At 36.3% G+C, this 24,777-nt stretch overlaps 1 protein-coding gene across 1 annotated transcript in view; it reads right to left on the bottom strand.

Annotated features, from left to right (window-relative positions):
* CNTNAP5 (contactin associated protein family member 5) overlaps window positions 1-24,777 on the bottom strand; it is an 861,232-nt gene that overhangs the window by 650,869 nt on the left and 185,586 nt on the right. The window contains exon 3 of the mRNA XM_079133610.1: window positions 7,305-7,498. Within this exon, the coding sequence (XP_078989736.1) occupies window positions 7,305-7,498 (194 nt within the window). The remainder of the gene's footprint in view (window positions 1-7,304; window positions 7,499-24,777) is intronic.

A 24,777-nucleotide genomic window follows, 5' to 3' on the forward strand; every position in this document is an offset into this window, starting at 1 on the left:
ATAAATTACTTTTGTATCAGTGGACTCCATTAAATGTGAAGCAAGATCCTGGGCATGCTAAGTTCTTAATTGAGCTTTTAATAATGCCCAACTATTTATTAATCTCTCCATTAAAACTTAAATGTGTGAAAGAACAAATGGGAGAGTTTTACCAAAATCATAGCAAATATATTTGATAGCACATTCCTATATGCAGTCTCTGTTATTTAACAACAAAATATTAAAACAAAATGGCTAACAAATGACACTTCGGACTTGGTTTATATCTAAAGAAGACAGTACTGGTAGTATACACTCTGTCAAGTCTCCCTCTTTTGATGTATTTTGTATCACAGGTCAGGGAAATCTTGTATCTGAATTTCTTGTTTCTTTCTGTTTCAACTGCAATTCCATATCTTCCTGTAAGGTTTCTTATACTATTTTTCTTGCTGTGAATGTTCCTCCCTTTCTACTATTTTATTTTCCTATATTCTTACACTTATTGAATTTTTATTAGGCATGAAAAGCACTCTGTAACTGCTGCAAAGCCAAAGTAACTTAAACATGTCCATGCCCATTAGACTTATCTAAGTCCCTGCCATTCATGTACTCCCAGGCATACCCTGTCCAACAGCTTTGCACATGTGAAATGCCCTCAACACTATTCACATAAGCAAATGCTGTGTTGAAGTGCTATTTATTTGTCTCATTAATCATTCCATGCATTCTTGGGAGGAAGAGACCACATCTTAAGCCCCTTAGTATGCCCAGCACCTAGAGCAGTGCTTGGCATATAATGAGAGCTTAAAAGATATATGTTGATGGTAATGAGATTCTCGCTCTCAAATTGTTTTCTGAAATTGGTAGGCTTAAAATACTATATCAAGCAGTGATCAATACTCAGGATGTTCTAAGCCAAATTGGCAGAATAAATGTGTATAAATCACAAAGATAGGAGAGCATCTCCCAGAGAATTTGGAAGTCACTCAAGGATGAAATCGGGGAACTGATGACTAAAATGTATAATCCATCCTTTCAATTGACCTCTGTGTGGGGAAAATGCTGGATAATGAATGCAAGTCCTCTGTGTTGACAGACTACAGAGAGCTACAGGAGATCAAAGGCCATCATATAGCACAGGCCAGAAGATTCCGTGGTATAGGACTTGATGGCTCTTGTTTGGGAAAAGCAAATTGAACATTAATAAAATACAAGATATTCAGAGGGAAGTGAGACACTAGTGTAGAGTTAGAAATCAGCTATATGGAGAGCTGCTGAGTGTGGGGGACACTAGGTTGGAGGGGAACTACTTTATTGGCAGTAGAGGAATTGTGGCAGAGAAAGGAAGGGATAAACATTTATAGTTCTTAAATGAAGCAAAAAAACATTTTGTAGGAGATTATGGAGACATTTTTGTGTCCACATTATATGAAAAACCAACTGGGGCTCCATATGCAAACACTGGATGAAGATGTATTTTTATCTTTATGTTCTCTAGTCTTAATGATCTGTTTTACAAAATCATCAAAAGTCATGTTAGGTCAGAAAACTGCTTCCAGTCCATTTCTAAATAGTAATGACTACACCACCACTGGATTTGAATCATTAAGAGAAAAAGTTTGAAATAGCTGGCTAGCATATGCCTTCTTAGGGATACATTCTAGGAATCTCTTTGCTGCCCAGGTCTTCCCATGAAGGTCACCAAGTCAGTTTAGTCCAAGGCAGCCTTCAGTTTCCATTTTGGCTTAGATTAGCAGACTATTTCCCCATTGGGCAGAATGTGTTCTGAATCTCAGTTCAGATTGTACCAGCTCCTTTATAAGAGAATATGGGTCGACAATTGTCATGTTTTCAACAATGAATGATATATTATCTAGTAATTTAATTGCTTAGGCTTTATGGACAGAGAGCTGGGCTGTAAATTGGCCCAATCACTTTACTACTTATGAGATATGGGCTGAGTTCTTCACCTCTTGGAACCTCATTTTCTTCTTTAAAATGGAAGCAACTCATTAGGATCACATGAGAGATAAACTTAACTAATATCCTTCATTATCTTAGCAGAGTATCTACCTATATTGTCAGATAAAAAGTAACTGTTGCAATGAATTCAGAATCCTAGGACATACTCAAAAGAAGCAAAAGAACTGACTATGAACATTAAAGTATTGAATTCTGAAATGCTATCATTTTTTCTATAGGTACCAACCTTGAACAATGCCTTGTTTCAGTCATGGACACAACTCTTCAAGTTCTTTTCCTTCCCTAGTGTCCCATGTCACTATGATCATTGCATCTCTCACAAGTGATTCTCCATGTTATCACACAGGGAAGATTAGAACTGTACTATATTGGAATATGGGCCTGCATCAAGCAGACACTGCTTGAAAGTCACTAATTAAATGGAGACTAGGAAGACATAAGTGGATATGTCAATAAAACAGAATCAGCTAATATCTTCATGATCAATTCAGAGAAATTTACCAGCTTGAAACCCTAAAGAGGCTCATCAGATTATATTTACAAAAGTCAAATAAACTAAGTTATTCTGCAAACATGGGACTAACTTCATCACTGATATTATGAGATTGTACTTAGAAAGAGAAGGCAAATTACAAGATAAAAGGGAAGTTTAAAAACCCAGGTTTCTTGCAATTTGCTTTCAGTATTTGTTTTGTGTTATGTTTGTGAATACAATGAAGAAAGCAAGTATCAAATTTATCAAAGGTTTTAGATGACGTTTAAGACTGTAAATAGAATTGAGTTGAACTTACATTTCAGAAACATTTTATATGTTTTTGATACATATGCAAAAGGAGGCTGGAAAGGTGAATATAATATTTATTATACCTCAGTAAAGACCTGAAGGCTAAGTTGATTGAGAAGGGGATCTGCACATCAATAATAAAAATTTTGTAGTGTAAACTCCTCTTTGGTATTTCCCCTTGTGGTTTCTCATGGTGAAGTTCCTGGGTATAAAAAGGAAGAAGACTGTGATACAGATACAACTTCCATGTGCAAGAAACATGGTGAAGGGTGACAGTGTCAAGGACTATGAGAATAATAGTTCACTTGAGATGAGTAAAGCTCACTTAACATCTACTGGTAGAGTAGGCTCAAAAATCCTTGGATTTTCCTAAAAGTTGCTTTTTCCAATTATACTAGGAACTTATTAAATATCTGTGAGTTATTAAATATCTGAATGGCATCAATCTGCCATTCAGTCCAAAAGGTTGTGGAATAATGAGCACCAGTAAGTAGTGTGAAAATAAATAAATAAAATAAATAAAACACAATGTTTTTGACTCTTTTCATAAGACTTTTGTGTTCCTATATAACATACTTGGCATAGTAGATTTTCCCAGAAATTTTGAGGAAAGTTCATAGGAATGACAATTATAAGTGTCTCTGAAATTTTATAACAGATTGGAAAGAGACAGAGATATGTTAATCTGATATGAGAAAAGGAAAAACCTCCCAGTGGACTTACATAAAACCATGAGAAATGTGGATTATTATAAGAATCTGTAATTTAAGACTGATGAATATTGGAAAATAAAGTACTAACACACAGGGAGGGGAATGCATTTTCAGAACACCTCCCTTTGTATGTAGGATCCATATAGGGATTCATGAAGCATCCGGACACTTCTACACAAAGAACTTAGGAAGGCAAAGTTATTCATGGGTATAACAGGGACAGTAAGTGTTTCTTGTTACATATGTTTCAAAGTAAACAGAGACATGAAATGTGAATTTAATTAAGAGTTTTTCTTGTTCCAAATAAGTTTAGCCACATTACCAAATGCAGGATCAAATTGTTCCTCAGAGAGTTAGAATTTTAGTATTTGTTTTGCTTTAACATGTCTTCACACCAAGCAGGAAGAGATTTTAGGTCTGGAAATACTCTCAAAATCGTTGCTAAGTTTGTCCCTGTGACACCTTCACATTTGATTATTTAGTGAGGTAGGAACTCTGGCTTGTTCATAAATCATGGTACATCACTAAACAACTGCGTGTCAGCCTCATTCATGAACATTCCATTTAGTGCCAGATTAGAAACTCTACAAATTGAATTATTAAGGCTTGAAGATTTGCTACCATACATAGGAAAGGTATCTTAAAGATTTCTGTTCTGAAATGAACTTTGTGAAAGAAACTAAACTTTTCAAGGACTGGCAAATTGATGTCCCATCCACAAAATGTGTTGTTTTTGTACTATTTGATAAATCAGTTTTAAAAATCATTATAAACTCCATCACATCTGAAACTTGAGACTCTGCAAAAGATCAAGTGAAAATATGTGTTCAAGAGATTCTCTATCGTCTTGGTACACTGTCCTTAATTAAGTCATTAATTGATATTGATATTTTTAGGTATTGACTTTTCTTTTTTCCTGAAAAGTTAAACAGAACCATTTAGACAGCTTTACCTAAACCTCTTGTTTGGCTGTTGCTTTTACTTTGCTTGTAAGGTTTAGCTTTTGTGAATCCATAGCCCTCTAGGTTGAAAATAAAAATAAAAGGTAGAAAGATAAAAAGAAAAATTGTAATCTCTTTTATGCAACAGCATAATCTGATGGAAGTATCAATGAGCATTAGTCACAAAGCAGATTTTACATATTTTTGTGAAGTGTTTCTAAAACATCCTCAGTCTTAATCAGATAGATACTCCTAACCAGTTTCAGACGATTTAAGCAACATTTACAACATATGTAAACCTTGTTACCTGTTAATGGTGTTTCCTTATTTAAAAAAAAAAAAAAATTAGGCGTATATGGATACAATAACTTTATTTTATTTGGTTATTTATTTTTTTATGTTGTGCTTAGGATGGAATCTAGTGCCTCACGAATCTTAGGCAAGCGCTTTACCACTAGCCACAACCCCAGCTCTATTTCCTTACTTTTACATTCGACACCGTGTGAATTAAACAGTGCAATTTAATATTATCCTTAAAGAGGAGGCCTGACAAGGGTAAAAATTAAGGTGAGAGAGGTTAATATATACATGTATATATAAACTTACACACATATATAAATATATATATGAAAATTTAAAAATTACTAGGGTATAGGAGAAACAAAGTTCAACTCTATTTAAGAATAAATCTTAGTTTTGAATTATGATGCCACCAGTTCTGAGCTTGAATTAATCTCTGTGACCCCAAGTCTCTTGTTCATGGGGATATGAATAACAAATCACCAGAATTTATAGAATAAACATTCACACACACATGCACCCACACACTCACACACACATGCACCCACACATACACACACACACACACCTTAGTGTGCAAACATGGCATGTTATTGGTGTAATGGTTGTTAGTTTTCCTAGTATAAGTGGACACCTGTTTTCCAGACACCGTGACTTACGGTGTTCCTGCCAAGTGGCACTGCATTTCAGTCTTTAAACTGGAGCTAGTGATAATCTCCTTGAATATGCTTCTCCCAGTGTTTGCAGCTGAGGAGCTGGTTCTAAAGCTGCCTGTTTCCTAAGTGCCCTTGCAGGCATTGTGAACATCTGTGGGGAAGCTGCAACTGGAATTCTCTGCCTTGCTGCACACAGGGCCTTGTACCTCTCCTGTCCTGCTGCCAAGCACCCTGTACCTATTCAGAAATGTCAAAGCTCTTTGGGGAGTGAAGTAAGGGATGGGATAGTCTCCCTCTTCCACCCCCACTCCAATTCTAAGAGCCTTGGTCATCCCGTAGTACTAATAATCATCCCAAAATGAATCCCATATGTCCAGTTTAATCAGGTCCAGGGACTGTATGGAAGCATGAAAGAGAGACATCTGCCTTTAAGGAGCTGAAATTATTTGGAAACATAAGTAACAAATGGGAACATGGAAGTGGACAAGACCTTGCATCAGCTGTCCCCAGGCCCAGAGAAATTGTCATCCCTTGAAATATATCCTGATCCAGAGGGTAAGCTGAAAGCAGGTCATTTGGTTCTGAAGAAAATGAAGCTTGGGGTTTTAAAAAAAGTTGAGATAAAATAACTCAAAAACTGCAACTCCATCTGAAAAACAACCGGTTCTGATTGAAAATGCCAGAGAAAATAAATAACCCACATCTATTTGTCCCTCTAAAGTCAACACAAAATCTTAAAATTGTTCCTCAAAATTGAAGGTTCATTTCTCAGTTCAAACTAAAAACAAACCAAACAAAGATTTGTAAAAATTTATGGTAACTTCAACACTGAAATTAAAAAAGGGGGGTCTTTAAAAACTATGAATATTACAATCTAATATTATTAGTGACAATAAAAAGATGACTATAGTAATGTTCTTAAGATTCTACTATGACTAATCCTAATTTTTAATTTACTACTGTGTACAATTAAAACCTGAGGTGGTGAGTAGGCAATTTGGACAAATAACAATGAATCCAAAACAGAAAGCGTTTTTTCAAAGAAGTGGAGTTGATAGAGAAATGTGTGCATGAAAACAACAGCAATTTAAAAGTTTAGCAGTCATTGATTTCAAAGGGAGGCAACTAGGGAGATTCTTGTGTGCATTTAGAAAACAATGGTGATTTTTTTTTTCCCCTGCAAACTCAAAGTAATATAGACTAACCCACTGTTTTATTCATGAGCAAGAGTTTCTAAAAGCAGGCGAGTTTTCTTTGTGCCTCTCCTCTTTCCTTTCCTCTTAAAATCTGCTGACAACCTCATATCAATACTGAGGTTAAGAGTGTGAGGCTGAGAGAAGGGAGAAAAGTTCTACTTTGCAATTTGGAGCAAACACTCCTTCCCTCCTAAGCTAAAGATTGTTTATAATTCTAAAGTGTATTATTTAGTTCATATTTCTAATCCTTTCAAGTGGTTTTCAAATCTTGAGTACAGACTATTCATTACTGGGATTTAAAGTCAGATAGATCTAAAGAATCTTTTGTCAAAGTTCGCAAATTGGGTAACTTTGACCAAGTGATATAGTTGAGTCAATTAGGTTGTTACAAGCAATATGGTAGATAAAAAACAAACAACATATAAATAGTAAACTAGTGCAATCTCATTAACAATCAGACATTGTTGGTGTATTTCTCTGTCTTTTAGAGATAAAGGGACTGAGACTCAGGCAGTAGATTACCCAGGTTGCCAGAAAAGGAGGAACACAGTAAACTGCACAACAGATACCCAGTTTCCCCAGGAACGACTCAGCCATGCTGGAGACACGACTGATTCATGACCTATTTCTAAATGAACACTCAACAATTTTTAAAACACAACAATCTGGGTGTATGAAAATGACAGAAGCACCCACTGGTTACCATCAACACATCTCAGTTTTATTCACTGGGAGAGAAAACAATGCCCTACCCAGATGCTGTCTTCTTGCTTGTACTGTTTCCAGTTGCGTCCTGTGTCACTGAACATCAGGCTATAACTCGTCACCCAGTCAGAGCTTCCATATCTTCCCTGTGTGGCAACTGCTGTAATCTCCACTCTATTTCCCAAATCCATCTGGAGCCACTGTTGAGCATTAGAATCTGCTGGGGACCAGCCACCAGTTCCTGGAACAGGATCAGAGAGAGATTGTAGTCATGTCTCACATACCTACAACTTTCAACTGTCAAAGATCCATAAAACAGTGTTTAATTAAGATGTCATCACCTCAACATATGCCCTCCCCTTCCCTGTCTCTGTACTTATCCCCCTGCTACTTTTACACAAATTTTCATCCTATAGCTCTTATGGCTTAAGACTCATTTTGAATGTAGTATCTGCCATACTTCTTCTTGTCTTCCCCCAGTCATCATGGCTTCCATCAAATGAATTCCTAGAGGAATTCGTTCTATTTCTTTCTTAAAACTCTACCCTAACACGAATTAGCCCTGTGTCCTCGCTCTCTTATTGGTATCTCTTTCCTTTGTTCTCTCTTTCCTTTCTTTTCTTCATTCCTTATCCCTCTTCAAATGTGTTCCATCAACCAGGCACAGACCAGATATATGTACCTGGTATACAAAGATAAAGGACACTGACCAAGCCTTTGAGGGGCATCATTAATTCATATGACATTTGTTTATCGAGTAACAGGATCATACTGAGTGGTGCAGGGGAGAGAGGGAGAGGAATTGTGAAAACAAAAATGTGTAATACAATGTGAAAGAAACCATCATGAGAGGTAAATATAAGTTATCGTAGGAACCCAGCACACAGAATGCCTCAGGAGATGATCAGAAAGGCCATCAAAACATACTGATAGTGGAGCTAAAACCTGGGGTAAGGAAAGACACATCCAGGAATAAAGGGGACAATTGGATAAGCATCAACCAGGCCAGAGGGAACAGCACACACAAACTTCAGAGATGGGAGAGAGCCTGACAGCCTGGAAACCACATGCATTTCAGCGTGCTTGACACACAGGAACATTCTAACATCTCTAAAAGGCTTTTGGTCCCAAAATTTCATTATTCTTCACACTTGAACTTTATAGAAGACCAATATTCACTTTCATGAAATTGGAAGACTTGTGATCTTAAGTTTTCTGTTTCCACTTTATATGGGCCAAAAGAAGTTAATACGCACTTCTACTGACTACAGAGTTCCCACTCTGACGCCTGAGGGAAAGCTATTACAGATTGTTTTATACCACAGATAGGGATGGCCCCAAACCATCCCTTTCTTAAAACTCTACCCTAACATGAATTAGCCCTGTGTCCTCGCACAGGACATTAGGGTAAAAAGATCACTAAAATTTTAATTTCAAGGAATCATTTCTAAACTAATTTGTCTTTGAAACTTTGTCATTGGAAATAATTTTAATGATGGTCTGGTCTACTTTCCCTTGATCAACTGGGGGAGGAGTCACTTGAGTCTCTCCTTGGCAACTGAGTGATTTTCTGAATCCTGTGCCCACAGTATAGTCTCTTGGTGGGTAGGGTTGGACATACAGACACAGGAGAGAGAAGACATATGGTAGAGCTTATTCTGACCATAAGTCAAATACTACAAGGTGTGGTCGACTTTCTTCCAGTAAATAACTAGCTCTCAGGAATCTAATTTGATAAAATATATTTTGTTTTTGTTTTTCCCATCGTCCCTGAAAATATTTAAATACTGGAAAAGCAAAAGAACCTACTGTAGAATGTGTTTTGTCAAGTGCCTTGGAAGAAATGTACGTGGTGGCAGATATTGCTGATATTCTAATATTTACTTTTTTTCTTTCTTTAGAAATAGGACTGTATTGGGTGCATGGCTTAAAGTTATTTTTCACTTTCTCATATTAATAGGATTACAACCATGAGGCCAACTTCTCTCAAATAAAAATGTGAGTGGGAATAAGATGTGGCACTTAGATGCAGCCTGCTTCTTCGCACTTGCCCTCCCCCTCCACTGTTGGATGCAACTCACAAGGTCCTAGTTGTTTGCAGGATGAAAGGAAAGAAAGAACCTGGATCCCTGTACTGGCACATGGAGAAAAGTTTCTGTGAACTTAGACGCACCTGCGCTGACCTACACTATGGATAAGAACTGAACACTTACTGTGTTAAAGCCATTGCACATTGAAATTTATTTGATACTGCAGATTAGCCTCTTTTGATACCTACCTAGTATCCAAAGGAGTAAATATCATTATCCGCACTACACAGTTCAAGAAATTTAGAACCAACAAGTTCAGAACACCTGACTACTAGAATTAAAACACAGGGGAAATTCAACTATTTGGAATCACTCAGCAACCAGAAAAACAAAACAAAACAGAACACTGGGAGGAAGTATTTGAACTAGCTTCTAAAGTACCAGCTACAAAAGTATATGTTTAGCACCAACTTTGTCTTCCCCAATATGTTTACAAATCCAATTCCCTCTAACTTCCCCTAACTTAAAATTGACAGAAAGGAAAATATTTTATATTTCCAAGGAATCCAAAATTATTCTTTCTACTCAACTTGCTGCCAGTTTTAGAAGTTTCTTTAGTTTTACTATGCTTTTGTGTATAGGGAGGCGAAGTTGTTTAAACAGCATTATCTTAGCAATATTAAAATATTACAGAGAATGAATTTATAGTGATTTCTCCTGAGTAGTTAAAATATTAAAGATTTTGTACTTTCATGCTTTTGCATGTAATGTTTTCTTCTAGCATGTCTCTTTTAGATAAACTGATAATCTTATTACTCACATGAGATTTATTGCATAAGAAAGATTCATAAAAAGTAAACATAAAAAAATGTACAGAAATTTGAGACTTGATGGTAAAAATATGGAACTCATCATTTTGAGTGATTGTCATTATTTTCAAATTAAAAATCCTCAAGCTGTAACTATTTATCTTTTACTTCCACTTGACTAAAACTGGACTTCTTAGGCATGCTTTAGGATTTTTTATTTATTTGAATAAGAATTTATGTTAAGGATGGAAAAGAGAAAGTGACATAATTTTCCCCAGAAAAGCAATAAAGTCACAAAAAATGGACCCAATCTAAACCAAAACAAAATAAAACAAAAAATAGAGGAAGATTTACTACCAAAAAGATTTGTTCAAATTAAATCTAAAGAAAATCACATCTCCTTTTTGCCCAGAGGGGAAAAAGAATCCTTAGCTTATTAATCCTCCTGAAATTAACCGGAGTGGGATAGTTGCTGTTAGCATTCATTAACACATCATGTTAAGAATGTTCTGGACCCAAGAGCTTCAGCTTAAGCGCTTAGGATGAAGGGCTGCTCCCTAGGTGATAATTGCCAAGGACTCTCTCCCTCCTGTTGAAGATGCTCCCTGCATTACAGCTAATAGGAGAAATACCCAGGGTTGCTGTGGTTGCTATGGCAAACATTTTGTTCCTTCCACCAAACAATAACTGTGTTTTCACAAATGACCAGAGTGGCCTGAAGATACTATTTGTAGTTTCTTTAAAGACACACCACATGCATAGTAGCTTCCTGTTTTTGAGTTATTTCTAAATTGGGGTTGAAACACATATACAAAAAAAATGTGTATTTGGCTAGTTGAAGATGTTAACAAAGGCAGTGTTGTCTGTAATTGCATTTGAAGTCTCCATGATTATTAAGTAAAAACATTTCCAAAAATCCTGCATTACTGCATTTTGATTCATTGTACACAAAAGGAATATTAAAATTTTAAACCAGCTTACACCTGAAACTTGTAGCATTCAAATCTGATAACAGATTCAGCATATTTTTGTGTAGAAGATCATATATCTTTGTTACTATTCATTAATCAATATTTAAGTTATATAATATATATTATACTTATATTTAATTATGCCCAGTTACTATATGTTTCATAACTGATCTCAGTTCATCTTTCCCACCAATCTACAGATTAGGTGCTATTACTTCCTAGCTCTTTTTATATGAGACTAAGTTTGATGAGGTTAAGCATCTTCCTCCAAATCACCAAGTTTTCAAAAAGAAACTGTTTTGAATGTGCGTGACACATTCAAATCATAGAAATTCCTAAAACTTCCTCCCCATCAATGTTTTCCCAAAGTGCCAGAAATAAACAATGAGTGTCCCTAGGAAAAAAAAAAAAAAAAAGCATGGAATGTAAATTTAAATTTGAAAGAAAAATCATCTTACCTTAGATTTCTATTGCATTCAGAATTTTTCAATAGTTTCTCAAACACGATTAAGGATGACTTGGAGGCTATGTCTTAGTTTATTTCTAGTTCACCCTAAGCTTCATCATCTATGCACTGAACAATTTGACTCTTTGGGGGAGAGTTGGAATAAGATGCTGGAAATAAAGTCAGGAGACCAAGTACAAGAACCAGTTCTGCTCCTGAGGTTACTATATTAGATTAGCTGTTCTCATATCTGTTCAATAGCATAGAGAGAATGGTTGGGAAGTTTTTCTAAGATAATGCAACCAGTAAGTGGCCAAGCAGGAGATTCAAACCCAGGAAACTCAATCCAGAACTGAAGCTTTGACTCTGCTAAAAAGTACCTCTTAACAGCAGTAACAGTTCCTTGTCATGCTCATCCACCCTTTCCCTCTTAACAGCAATTCTCACTAGAGTTGTAATTCACACTTCATATTGTTTTCCATATCTCTCTGGATTCTTATGGTAGGCAGCAATAATAATTTTAATTTCCTTTTATAAGTGCCAACTAGAAAGCCCAAGTCATATGACTGGAGAGCACTCCAACCCAATTCTTCTGATTTCTAGTTTGTAAGCATTTAATAGGGACTAGTTTTACACAAACAGGGAAGACTCTCATGGTGAATTCTAAGCAAGTTTTAAAGTAAACCAAGAAACGTAAGTCTCCAGACTCCTGACCAATCCACCACTCAGTATTCTATTCCACGTGCTTATTGCCAAACCTGATTTCCAAACTTCATATGCCATGGTAGGCTCTTGGCAACAGAATAACTTGTAAAAATTGCACAAATTCCTCAGTTTCTACACTTACTTCCACTTCTAGCTCAGAAGAAGAAATGAGAATTGATTGATGTCACACACTGGAAACAGGCACCAAATGGATTATACACAGGTCTTTCCTAAAAGATATTTCAAAACTACCATTCAAAAAGAGTCCATTTAGCACAAGACCAGATGGAGCTGAAATAGTCCCACACAACATATAGCAATTTCCTACAAAATCTGTTTTGAGAAATGGCTTGGCCTTTTTTTTTTCCAATTCCTAAAATAATCCCCATAAGGAACAAGTGTCCCTTTCACATGCTTTTGCACCCATTTTACAAAATGCCCTATGAACTACAAGCATATTCTCACAAATTAATGAGAAGCCAGCTTGTAGGACCAGTTACATCTTTAGTTATGAAACAGTTGGTGCTCCTGTATACTAAGCTGTGAGATTTCTAAGAAGAAAAGCTACCCAGTAATAGTAATGAATAAAAGCAGGGAGGTTGTCCCATAAATATTTAATATTTTATGGTGTGTGTAAGAGTAATGCCATTTACATATGTGCTCATAGTGTTGGGGAGGGCTTCCTGCTTCTCCCTTAGATTGTTTCCAACCATTTGTCACATGATCTTTGTCTGGGCAAGGATCTTAGAGACTGCAAAGCTGTTGGCTAGAACATGTAGCATCAGTCTTCTGCTATTGGGCAGGTGCTATGGAATTGGATGCTGCAGCCTGGCACTGGTAAGGGATCCTACACTTCCATCCACATATTAATTTAAAGACTAAGGAGTTTTAAAAGGAAAAGAAAGTTGGATCTTGATCAAATACCCCATGGGATTCAACAAAGATAAAAGATTGTAAGAAAACTGGGGTGACCATATTGAAGTCAGTTGCAGGAAGAACATAGGGGTTCCTAAGAGGAGATACATGTAAGGGAAGGAAAAGTTTGGGTCTGAATCAGACCCAGTTATCATTGTTGAGGGTTAGGAGGAGTGGTTTTTTGCATGACTTGGTTTTAAATTCCATGGACGTCAATTAGGAGACAAAGATTTGAATGCTTGTAGTGCATTTGGAAAATGACCCCAGAAAGCCAGGTGAGAGTGAGAGAGATGAGACATAGAGGAGACAAAGGGCAACCCATGAAACATCATCAAGTTCCCATGCCTGTGGGTAAGCATACTCCCACCAGTGTAGGATGCTGCAGCTTTTAAACATCCACTCTCGTTGGGTAGTGACAGAGGCCTGCTGGAGAAACAGTGTTGAAAGCACAGAGAAAAAGACCTTGACCAGAAAGGGGAAGATGGAACCACTGGGTTGGAAGTGGTTCTGCTAACATGTTCTTGGGGTTCCACCTAGGCCACCCCTAACAGGTGGTTTCAATTCCCAGGTATTGGTGCTGACAACCCAAGCCCTATCCTCCTCAAAGGCCCTTGGTCGAAAAGAAGACTTCTTGCATTTTTATCCCCATTGCAACCATTCTCAGACCAATAAAAGGTTCAAAACATCAGTCCTGTAGTCTTAAGTCATGACTGACTTCATTTTCTAGTCTGTGGTTTAGAACTTCCTTTTGGCATCTGGAAGAAACTAGATTTCCGCAGAGACTACATTCTTGCCAGATATCCCCACCTCTGCTGTTTTCCTCACACCTGTTCTCTGTGGAACAACCTCTACAAATTACTTCAAGAAGACTTTTCATCTCCATTCAGCTTTGAAAGAAAACAGTTCAGTTTTTAAGATGCTGGCTTTGGAATGATGTGGTAAAGTCTGAAGGCTATGGTCACCAGCAGCCTCTGTGACAATGTGTGTACTTGGTTGCTCACCTGTTTGCATCTATAATGAGAAAGCAATAGTGCTCTTGACTTTTTATTTTGTAATCTTTGTGATACTGAAAATTGAATCAAGGGTCCTTGTGCAGGTTGGGCAAGCACTCTAACACTGACCTAAACTGCCCTCCAAAAAGCTATGTTGTTTTGAAGGATGCTCATGATTCAGGCTATTTGGCAGTGAAGTCCTCCAAAGAGGACCTTCCTTTTGAAGATTGGAGCCACCAAGGTCCTGATGGATCAGGAAAGGACAACTGGGGTTCAGAAGGTTTGGAATTTAGTTCCAAGGAAGAATATCTCACAGTTATGCCCTCACAGATTTAAGATTGATTCATATGTGAATAAAAAATATCCAGGATTTTTAAAAACTTAGGTGAGAGGGTCAAGTATATAAAAACCAAATATTTTAGAGTTGGTTGTTCAAAATGGTAGACAATATTTAAATTTAAGCTAAACAATTTAAATTAAACAAAAATTTGATACCTCAGGCACATCAGCCACGTTCCAGGTTTCAATAGCTGTGTGATGAGTATCTATTTCGTTTGATGACACAGTTAGTGTCTCTTTCCTCACAGAAATTTCTACTGAGCAATGTTTCTCTAGGAGTTCTCTTATAAAATGGGTGGAAGCTTAGCTCTACTTTAATTTGTCAAATCAATACACTCTTAACTGTATCTATCTCCTGCTCAGGCCTAAGGGATTTTTAGTGGATTTTAGTGGCTTATCTATACCTTATTTAATGGATTTACAATTATTGAGTTCCATCCATGAGTAAAATCTTGTAGAAGATTTAACAACAAAGTAAGATAGGCTTCCTGTTTTTAGGCATATAGAGAAAAAATCACTCTCGAATATCTTTGAAGGGAAAATGGAGAAGTGGAATTGGAAGTCATTTGAAACTGCAGCGATCAAATTGTTCGAATTGCCACTTAAAGCCTTTCTTTCATGAGCAGCATACTTTGTAAACAGTTGAACATAATACATTTAACTTAGTTTCTTGAAGCAATTGTGTTTGAAAGGCAGGGCCCAGTCTAGTCTAGTGTTTGAGTTAAAAGGGTCACTTCCTTCCTTTTGGAACTTCCTTTTGGGCAAGTTTTTTATCTACTTCTGTGAAAATAATGTGTTGGGTGTCTATCCTACCAAGGATCAAGTAAGAGTACTCACCAATGTCATCACTATGGATACAAAAAGATTAAGCATAAATGTGTTTAATTGTATTATACCAAAATCTTTCTTTTGGGTACACTTTTTTAATGCAGAAGAGAAACTCTGTCATTAGTAAAAACCTCCATCAGAAAGTTAATCTTTTGGTTTGAAGATGTGTAATATAACGCATCGAAGTGGGTGCAGGGCAGGGCAGGGGATACAGTTGAAGAGAGAATGGAATGCAAATCAAAGTTGTCCCACTAAAGTCATGTTACAAACAATGCTGTGCAGAGAGGAAAAGGTGAAAGACAAGAAAAAGGGAGAAAATGCATATTGATAGACATGGTATATAAATATTATGGTCTATAAATATAATTATTCTCTCATCCCCTGTGAGATGGTAAGACAGTCATGGTACTTCCATGCCCCTTGATAACTGACTCCTTCCAGGAGTAGAAATACAATAAAATTATAAATACTTGGCCATGAGAACAAACTGTTGGTGAAGTGGGAGAAATGTGATTTTGGGTTTTAGGTCTCAATAATTCAATGTTCTAATTGATGGATCCCCAACTTTTGGGAGTATCCAAATAACTTGGGAAATTTGGGAAAGAGATTTCAGGTCCTACCACGAGCATTTCTAATTTAGTTGATTTTTATGAGTTCAGCTAATATGCATTTCTGTCAAGTTACTAGGTGTCATTCATCACACTGCTGAATACCACTTCAGTGGTTTGAAAACAAATCCAGGAAGCAAATTCAGAGCACAGCTGTGCCTGGCTGAGAGGTGGGACAGGAATGTCAGCTCCAGGATGATGGTGACATTGAGGATAGCATTGCTGAACTGACTTACCGGCATGGAACCTGCCCTCACTGAGGAAGGTAATAAATTTTAATTTTTATGTTGTTATAATACAAAAATATAACATTTAGAGATATAGCAAAAAAATTAAACACATCTCAAAAAACAGGGATTGGGATATAGCTTAGTGTTACAGTATCTGCCTACCATGCTCAAGGCCCTGTTTTAAATCCCAGTACTGTAAAATATTTTTTAAAGGAAAAAAAACAAAAAAAGAAACAAAACCTCACAAAAGGAATATTCAGATTAATGAACTATTACAGGATAAACACTCTTGCAACCATCTTGATCTAGAACTAGAACTAGGGATGTCTATCTATCTCTGTGTACTTAATCTCAAAGATTTGTTTTGAAGCAATGTGAACTGGATTTTCTGTTATCTGTACTCAGATGGATGCTAATAAAGATGCCCTAGAAAACCATCTGATTGTTATGTATATTTTTGTGATTGAGATTCATTATAAGCAATTCCTTCACAAAACACATGATAAGGAGTCTTTGATAAAATCTGAATTTTTATCAAACTTGTACATTGATTAGAAAATGAAGTAAAACTATAAACAAACTATTGCATTGATTAAGATAACTGAGAAAAGTTAGTGTGAGACATTTAAGTAAAAGACTTCTAGCAGAATAAACAAATCCAGTGGATCCTACCCAAATACCCCAGATTAGACAGCAAGAATATTCATCATACAATGTGCTATTGAAAGACACAGTCATGTGCCTCCTAGCAGCATTTTGGTCAAGCATGGCCCAATATATTATGGTGGTCCCTTAAGAATATAAGGGAGCTAACAATTCCTAGTACATAGTGAGATCATAACCCTGGTCATATTGTGGTAGACATATTCCTCACATGGTTGTGATGATGCTGGTGTAAACAAACCTATGGCATTCCAAGGCACATAAGGTATTCCAAGGCACACACACATAAAACACAAACAATTACATATCGTAGAAACTGCTTGATAGTAAATGACCACATTACTGGCTTATGTGTTTAATATACTATACATTCCATCATTATTTTAGAGTGTACTCCTTTTATTTATTAAAAAACGTCTACTATGAAATAGTTCTCCATGTTATACTAGTGGTATCCTCATACATTTTAGGTTATTGCATCTTTTGTTTGTGCTGAGAGGTCAGCTGAGTGACTGAACTTATCGTCTAGACTTGTGCAAATGCATCCTAAAATATTCCCCAAAGATCAAACCAACTATGATCCCCTTTTCAGAATGTGTCCTTGTTAAGTAGTATAAAACTGTATCTTACTTACTCGTGATTGTGACACATATTGCAAACTTGGTAGTAAACTGTCATTCACTAGACAAAAATAAAACATTAATGATCCTTCTCTTAATTCCATTGTAAAGGTTTTTAAGTATATAATTAAATACAATGACCTGATGATCTGAAGAAGCTCTTGTCTTTCCCCAAAGTATTAAAGATATCAGATTGGTGATTCATTGAGATAACATTTTATAGGGTGCTACTTAGAAATAATATCAACTTGGCCCTTCAAAGGAAATGATCAGTCATCAAGGATAAAAAAGAGGTAAAGGGTAAAGTAGCTTCATTTCTCTATCACTTTTGTTGGGCCAAATGGTGAGTTTAGATTTTTTTGAAGCACTGTATTATTACAGAGCAAAAATATTCAAATTTCCATCTTCCACCTTCATTGTTTTGTTTGTCAAATAACATGGCCATTGTAATGGATCTGTCTTCCAATGATACAGTATCCTAAGTCTCCTATTAAAGAGCAGAATATTTCTTTTTTGGGGTGGTGTACTAGGGATGGAACTCAGAGGCACTTGACCACTGAGCAACATGTCCAGTCCTTTTTTGTATTTTATTTAGAGACAGGGTCTCATTGAATTACTTAGTGCCTCTCTTTTGCCTGAGCCTGACTTTGAACTTGTGATCCTCCTGCCTCAGCCTCCTGAGCCTCTGGATCATAGGCAAGTGCCACCATGCCCAGTAAAGAGCAGAATATTTCTATTGTGCATTTCTTGATGATCTATATGTGCCCTAATAAGAGAAGAGGACTAGGGTGCTATTTAAATATCTAGGTAAATGTTCATTGTCCCCACAGTCATATGAGCTTGCAATATGAACCATGGACATTCAGAAGGCATGCACATAGGAATCTCTTTCCTCCTGGATGTCTGAAAAATCCTGTGTTCTGTGCTTAAAATGATAGATACACTAGTGGGAATGTCAAAATTAGCTGAAGAGGTGATAGTTTTGCCAGTGCACACTTTTTTAAGATTTCAGATCTTCATGAATAAATATATTGGTCAATATGCAGTAGACGGGCTAGATTCAAATTCTAACCCTACCAAAATTATCTGTGTATCCTTGAGTCAGTGAATTAACTTCTCTGAGTCTGTCTCTTCATCTTTAAAAATGAAAGTAACATCAAGTATCTTAGAGTACTAGTGTGATGATAAAAAAGAGAACTGAAGCTTCAATATGGTTCCTTAGCATGAGAAATAGGCCAATTCTGACACTTTCCATCCTTCCTTACCATGCAGATTCAGGTGACTAAGTCATGGGGATAATAATTGAAGGAACAGAGGGTACAGGAATGCTTCAGATTGTTGCATCTAAAATTTGAATGTGCATGTGCAAATGCAGCAGTTGTTAAAGTACAGGTTCTGATCTGATAGTTTTGGGTAGAAGTTCAGGTCTCACATTTCTAACAAGCTCCCCATGGAAATGCCAAGTAGTTTGCGAGGATATGAGGCAAGAAAGGGAAGAAGAGGTTTTAATGCATACCCTGTCTGGGGCAGTTAGGACATGATAAAAGGAAAGGGAGGTGCTAAAAAGAATGAAAGGGCATTTCAAGGGGGACAACAGGGAATCTAGTAAATGATTTCTGCATTTCCCAGTATCTTTTTTTTTTTTTTACTTTTATTATTTTCTTTCATTTTTTTGGTAACCAGGGATTGAATCCAGTAAATGATTTCTGCATTTCCCAGTGTCTTATTTTTTTTACTTTTATTATTTTCTTTCATTTTTTTGGTAACCAGGGATTGAAAGCCCCAGCCTTATTTTATTTTATTTTTTTTACTTTGAGACAGTGTCCCACTAGGTTGCTTACAGCTCATTAAGTTGCTGAGGTGAGACTGGCTTATAACCTTTGATCTTTTGCCCTCAGACCTCTGAACCATTGGAATTACAAGTCTACTTCCACCATGACTGACCCCACTGTCCTTTTGAATATATCAAATTTTATCTGTATTATGCATACGTCAATCAGGCCAGATGAGAGACCGGTATTTTCTTTTGTAAGCAGACATTCTAGACTTGCTGTAAATCGTATCCTTAGTATTATTTCCTGATGATCTGGAGGAAGTCCCTAGACAGTTGATATCATGCTAATTGTGTGTATGAACCCTGATTCCTGCATTGTTGCCAATTCCCATCTCCTCATGGATGGTCTTTGTGACTACAAACTGAAAACCAACTTCCAAAGACCTTCCTGGATCCTTAGTGCTTTGTAACCAGTGCCACCCAAAGGGAGTTGGGGGTGGGGAACATCCATGAATTCTGCACCAAAGGGAGAGGCAAGGGCTTTAAGCCTCTTCGTCCATCCACAAGCCCTTGAAGCTGAAAATGCATTGACGTGAAAAATCAAATTCTCCATGGCAACAAAATTGTCATGCTAGAAACATACAATCTCAACTTACACCGGCAAACATCTCAAAAAAATATATTTGAGTGAGGAAGGATTAAAATTTCAAGGGACAAATAGTAAACATGACTGTTTGCGAACTGTATTTGGAAAGAAATAAAAGAGGATGGGGAAGAGAAATATAAACCTTTCCTCTCATGGGGCAAAAGATGTCTTTTCCTATTTGCCTTTTAATCATGTGAAGTAACTTAAATCCTTCCCCTCATTTTCAAGGTCTAAGCCACAGCTCAGCTCAGCGGCTTCATGCTCTGCCACCAGCTCCTATACTTCCCGCTGACAGTAAGTGCTTCTCAAAGCCCAGCTGACTTAATGCCCAGATCAAAAGCTTTCTTGCCACAAAACAAATCACATTTGACAAAGACAGATCCTTCCTAAGCCACAATTACATAGATTGACTTGGCAACCTAAGTTAATGGTGATCTGACCCCCAGCTTAATGTATTTTGTCATTTTTTTTCAAAAGTAATTAGTTCTCTTTCTTGCTATTCACTTTCTTCGTGTAAAATGAGATGGAGGCCAAAGGGTGTGTGGAAGGAAGAGAACAAAAATTCCATTTAGCAAATCCCCTCCACAGATGAGATAGCAGTGTAGAGACTATTACAGTTGGGTTTTAACAATCTAATCCCCCTCCTCATGCTGTGAACTTCCCAGATCTTGATTGGCACAGCAATAGCTCAGGTCAACAGCTGTTTCCAAGGGTGCTTTATTTATTTATTTTTTGTTGCTCAGAGGGATTAGCGTGTCATTGATGGAACTCATTACACTTGCTTTACTGAAGATGGAAGGAAGCTCATCTGCCATCTTTGCCCAGTATAGCCTTTCCTGTATTCTTCCCTTCAACTTTGGAATGGATCACTGCTTCTGCCAATGATAATTTACCAGCCAAGTATACTTTCTTCCTGAGTGTAGTCAGATGTGTGTTATTAAATACATTGAACACACTGGAAACAAAGTGTCCATTGATTATCCATGATCAATGTATCCCAACAGTTTCTATGCTTCCTGGGGGATTCAACAATTTTACATGTTGCCCAGGGACTTGAAGGGAACGTTACATATGTGAACTAGCTCAGCAGTGATAAACTGCAATCATCCCATTGAGCACACTTGAGTCTATTGAGTTAGATGTAATTTTGTGAAAATCATGGATTTTACAATTTAGATTTCATCTTCAAGAGAACACCAGAATGTGTTGGGTAGAAAGTTGTATGGCATATAATAGGTGGAATTCATTAATTATTGTGAAAAATGAACAAATGATTAAATAGAATGTGTTAAGAAAACGGTAAAAAAATTGAAAATTATAAGTACAGTATGTCTTATCAGTATCACCCTGATCCTCTTTTTATCATATCAACTTAAAGAACATTTCATTCTCTAGACAAATGCAGTTATCATTGGTTTTTGTTATTTTCTGGTAGATTAGACCTCGGATCCTGTGAAGTTATGTGTTAACTTAAAATCATTCATTTAGCAGGGAAGATTAATCTCTGAATTTCATTATGACATAAGACATGGTGACAGTTGGTATAAACTGTCAACTTGATTTGGTAAACGGACACCTAAAGAAATGGTAATGTATTATTTCTCATTATAGCTGTGAGTATGTTTGCAGAAAAGATTGGAATTTAAATAAACTGGTTGAGTGAGGCAGATAAGTCTTACAGAATGTGATTGGGCCCCATCCAATTCCTTGAAAGACCAGATAAAATAAAAAGGCAGAGTAAAGGTGAATTTACTGTCTTTTCTGGAGTGAGACACCTATCTTCTCCTGCTTTTGTACATCAGTGCTCCAAATTTTTAGCCTTGGACTCTGGGGATTGCACAGACCCAGATTTTCAGGTCTCAGGTTAAAATTACTCCTTTGGCTTCCCAAATCCTCAGCCTTTGTGCTCAGACTAAATTACACCACTGGTTTTCCCTGGTTCTCAAACTTGTAGAACTTAGCCTCCATATTCATGCAAGTCAATTTCCATAATAAATCTCTTCTTATGTATCTATACATATCCTATTGGTTCTATTCCTTTGAAAAACCCTAATACAGACATTAGCCAGTTTTGTATCTACCTAACAAATTATTCTAATATCCTTTGCTTTTCCCTCAAGATATATCTGAATACCCAGTTCATCAGAACATTCCTTGAAGCTTCACCATCTTATTGTTTCCTGAGCAATAAGCTGAGCAATTTTATGGGTTCATTCTGTATTTATATAGGAGATGTGACTTTAACCTTATTTATAATCATATGTTCACATCAAGTATTGCTCATATTCTCTGGGGATTAAAAGAATGAATTTATATGTTGGCCCCTGCTCATTCAGAATCTTAATCCAGTTTAGAAGATATGGTTATGTGTGTACGTATGTGTATATGTGTGTGTAAACCTGGTATTTGGATATTTAGAAGGGAAAAGAGTTTGATGTTAGGCAGTAGAACTGAAAGAGACAGATTCACAGTGTCCTCTTGTAGGAGAGAGAGAAATGAGGCTAACTAAAGCAGCTCATTGCAATTGGACACTATTAGAAAATCTGTAGAGTAAAAGAGCATGTTAGGAGTTGAAGGGTTGAGACAATACAATGAGATAGAGCCCTGGGTATTGAAAATAGCACAGGAAAAACACATAGTACACTCACAGTAATTTTTCATTGATTTTCAAGGTAAGTAATGCTTTTTTGGATATGACACCAAAAGTATAGAAGAAAAAAAAAAGGCAAAAATAAGTGAGACTATATCAAACTAAAAGCTCTGTATGGCAAAGGGAACAATCAACAAAGGGAAAGAGAGCCTATGAAATGGGAGAAAATTCCTGTAGACCATATGTCTTATAAGGAGTTGCTATTTAAAATATATAAGGAACACATATAATTGAACAGTGAAAAACAAATAACCCAATTAGAAAATTGGCAAAAGATCTAAATGGAGTTTTTTTTTTTTTTTTTTTTTTTTTTTTTCCCAAAGAAGTCATTCAAGTTAACACAAAAAGGTTCTTAATAGCATTAATGATCAAGGGAAAATCAAAACAAGGATGGCTAATACCAAACTGAAAGAAATAAGTGCACATTTTTGTGGAATCTAAAAATATTTAACTCACAGTGGCAGAGAGTAAAGTAGTGGTTTATAGAATTTGGGATCGGGGCAATCAGAAGTTGGTCAAAGGATACCATCTTATATTTTTAAGAAATAAATTCTGAGGTGTACAATGGTACAACATAATGACCATAGATAATAAAACTCATGTACATAAAATTTGTTAAGAGAGTAGGTCCAATGCTCTCTTCATGCTCCATCCCAACTCTGCAGACACAAAGAGGTAACTGGGAAGTGATGGATATGTTAACTAACTGGTTGAGATAATCATTTTACAATGTACATACATTATTACATTATACCTCTTAAATATCTGCAAGTTAGTTGTCAAGTATACCTCAATAACACTAGGGGGGGGTGGCGGGAATCAAGTGAACTAATGACAATGGCCCCCATCTTTCCTTCTTCAAGGTAACAAAGTAGTGCTGATCCTCTGGTTAGGACAGTGGGTGGTGGGTAGTGGGTAAGATCATGGACCAGTAATAAGACTTATAGGGTAACGGTCTACTTTGATCACAGTTTTCCTCTCTGTACCATAACATTTTCACCTTTAAAACAGGTATAATGATGACACCCATATGGAAAGCAGTTGTGAAGACTGAATAGATATACCATAAGGGCTTAGAACAGTGAAGCTTCTGGTCTGGTAAGGGACCAGTGTGTGATGGTTGTGATTTATATGCTGGTAGCCTAAGCTGATATAAAAACTTCAATTCCTACACACAAAATCCCTGTATTCAGGGAGAAGATTTTTAACATCTCTGAGGAAATCTGAGAGCATCGCAGGTTTCACACTCTGTGGTACTAAGTACTTCTTGGGGTATATTTGCTCTTTCTCCTCATAAAATAAAAGGGAAGATTTAAAGGAGTCTATGTGGAAAAGGAGTATTCAGAGCTATAATTACTTCTATATCCTGAGAGTGAATGAACAGGATATAAGTCTAGTTTGAGAAGGAGAAAATTAAGTCTTTACTTTTACTGATATGTCCAATATTAATTAAAGTTATGGGTTTTTCCCACAAAGTATTAAATTTTTGCTTATTTATCCATTCATAGTACAAAATTAATTCTTAACATCACATAATCACTTATATGCTTTTTTTTACTTCAACTAAAACTTATATGTTTTATACTAACATGTACAAAATATGCATTTATCATATATATTTGAACATACATGTATATATTACTTTATCCATTCATATATACAGGACCTTTTTATTCTTGAGTTCTGCATTTGAGGATTTAAAGGAATAGGGGTGGAAAATATTTGAAAAAATTATTGCTTGTCAAGTGAGCATGCATAGGCTTATTTTCTTGTCATTCTTCCCTAAACAAGATAATATAACTGTTTACATGGTATTTACATTGTATTAGGTATTCTAAATAATCCAAAAGTAAATTAAATTATATAGGAGTGTGCACACAGATTACATGAAAATCTACACCGTTTTATCTAAGAGACATGAGTATCCATACTTTTTGGTATGCACTGGGGTCCTGAAGCCAATCCCTCATGGATACTGAGAGACAACCATATACATAAATATCTCCTGCTACATGTGTGCATGTGCATTTATCTACACCCAGTCCTATGACTCTTACTTTATATATATTCAACTATTTGTTTTTATTTGAATCTTTATATATGCATGCCCTGCTAAAAACACACTGGATAGCATATATATTGTTTATTTTATACATATATATATCCATGTATAGAATTCATATAAAACAAAGTTATAATATCATTTTTACATTATTATCATTAGTGACATGTTAGGTATTAATTAGTATCACAGTTTTTGATTATTGTCTGCATTATCCATGTCAGCTCTTTACA

The sequence above is a fragment of the Sciurus vulgaris genome, assembly GCF_902686455.1.
Source record: "Sciurus vulgaris genome assembly, chromosome: 3".
NCBI classification, from domain to species: Eukaryota; Metazoa; Chordata; class Mammalia; order Rodentia; family Sciuridae; genus Sciurus; species Sciurus vulgaris.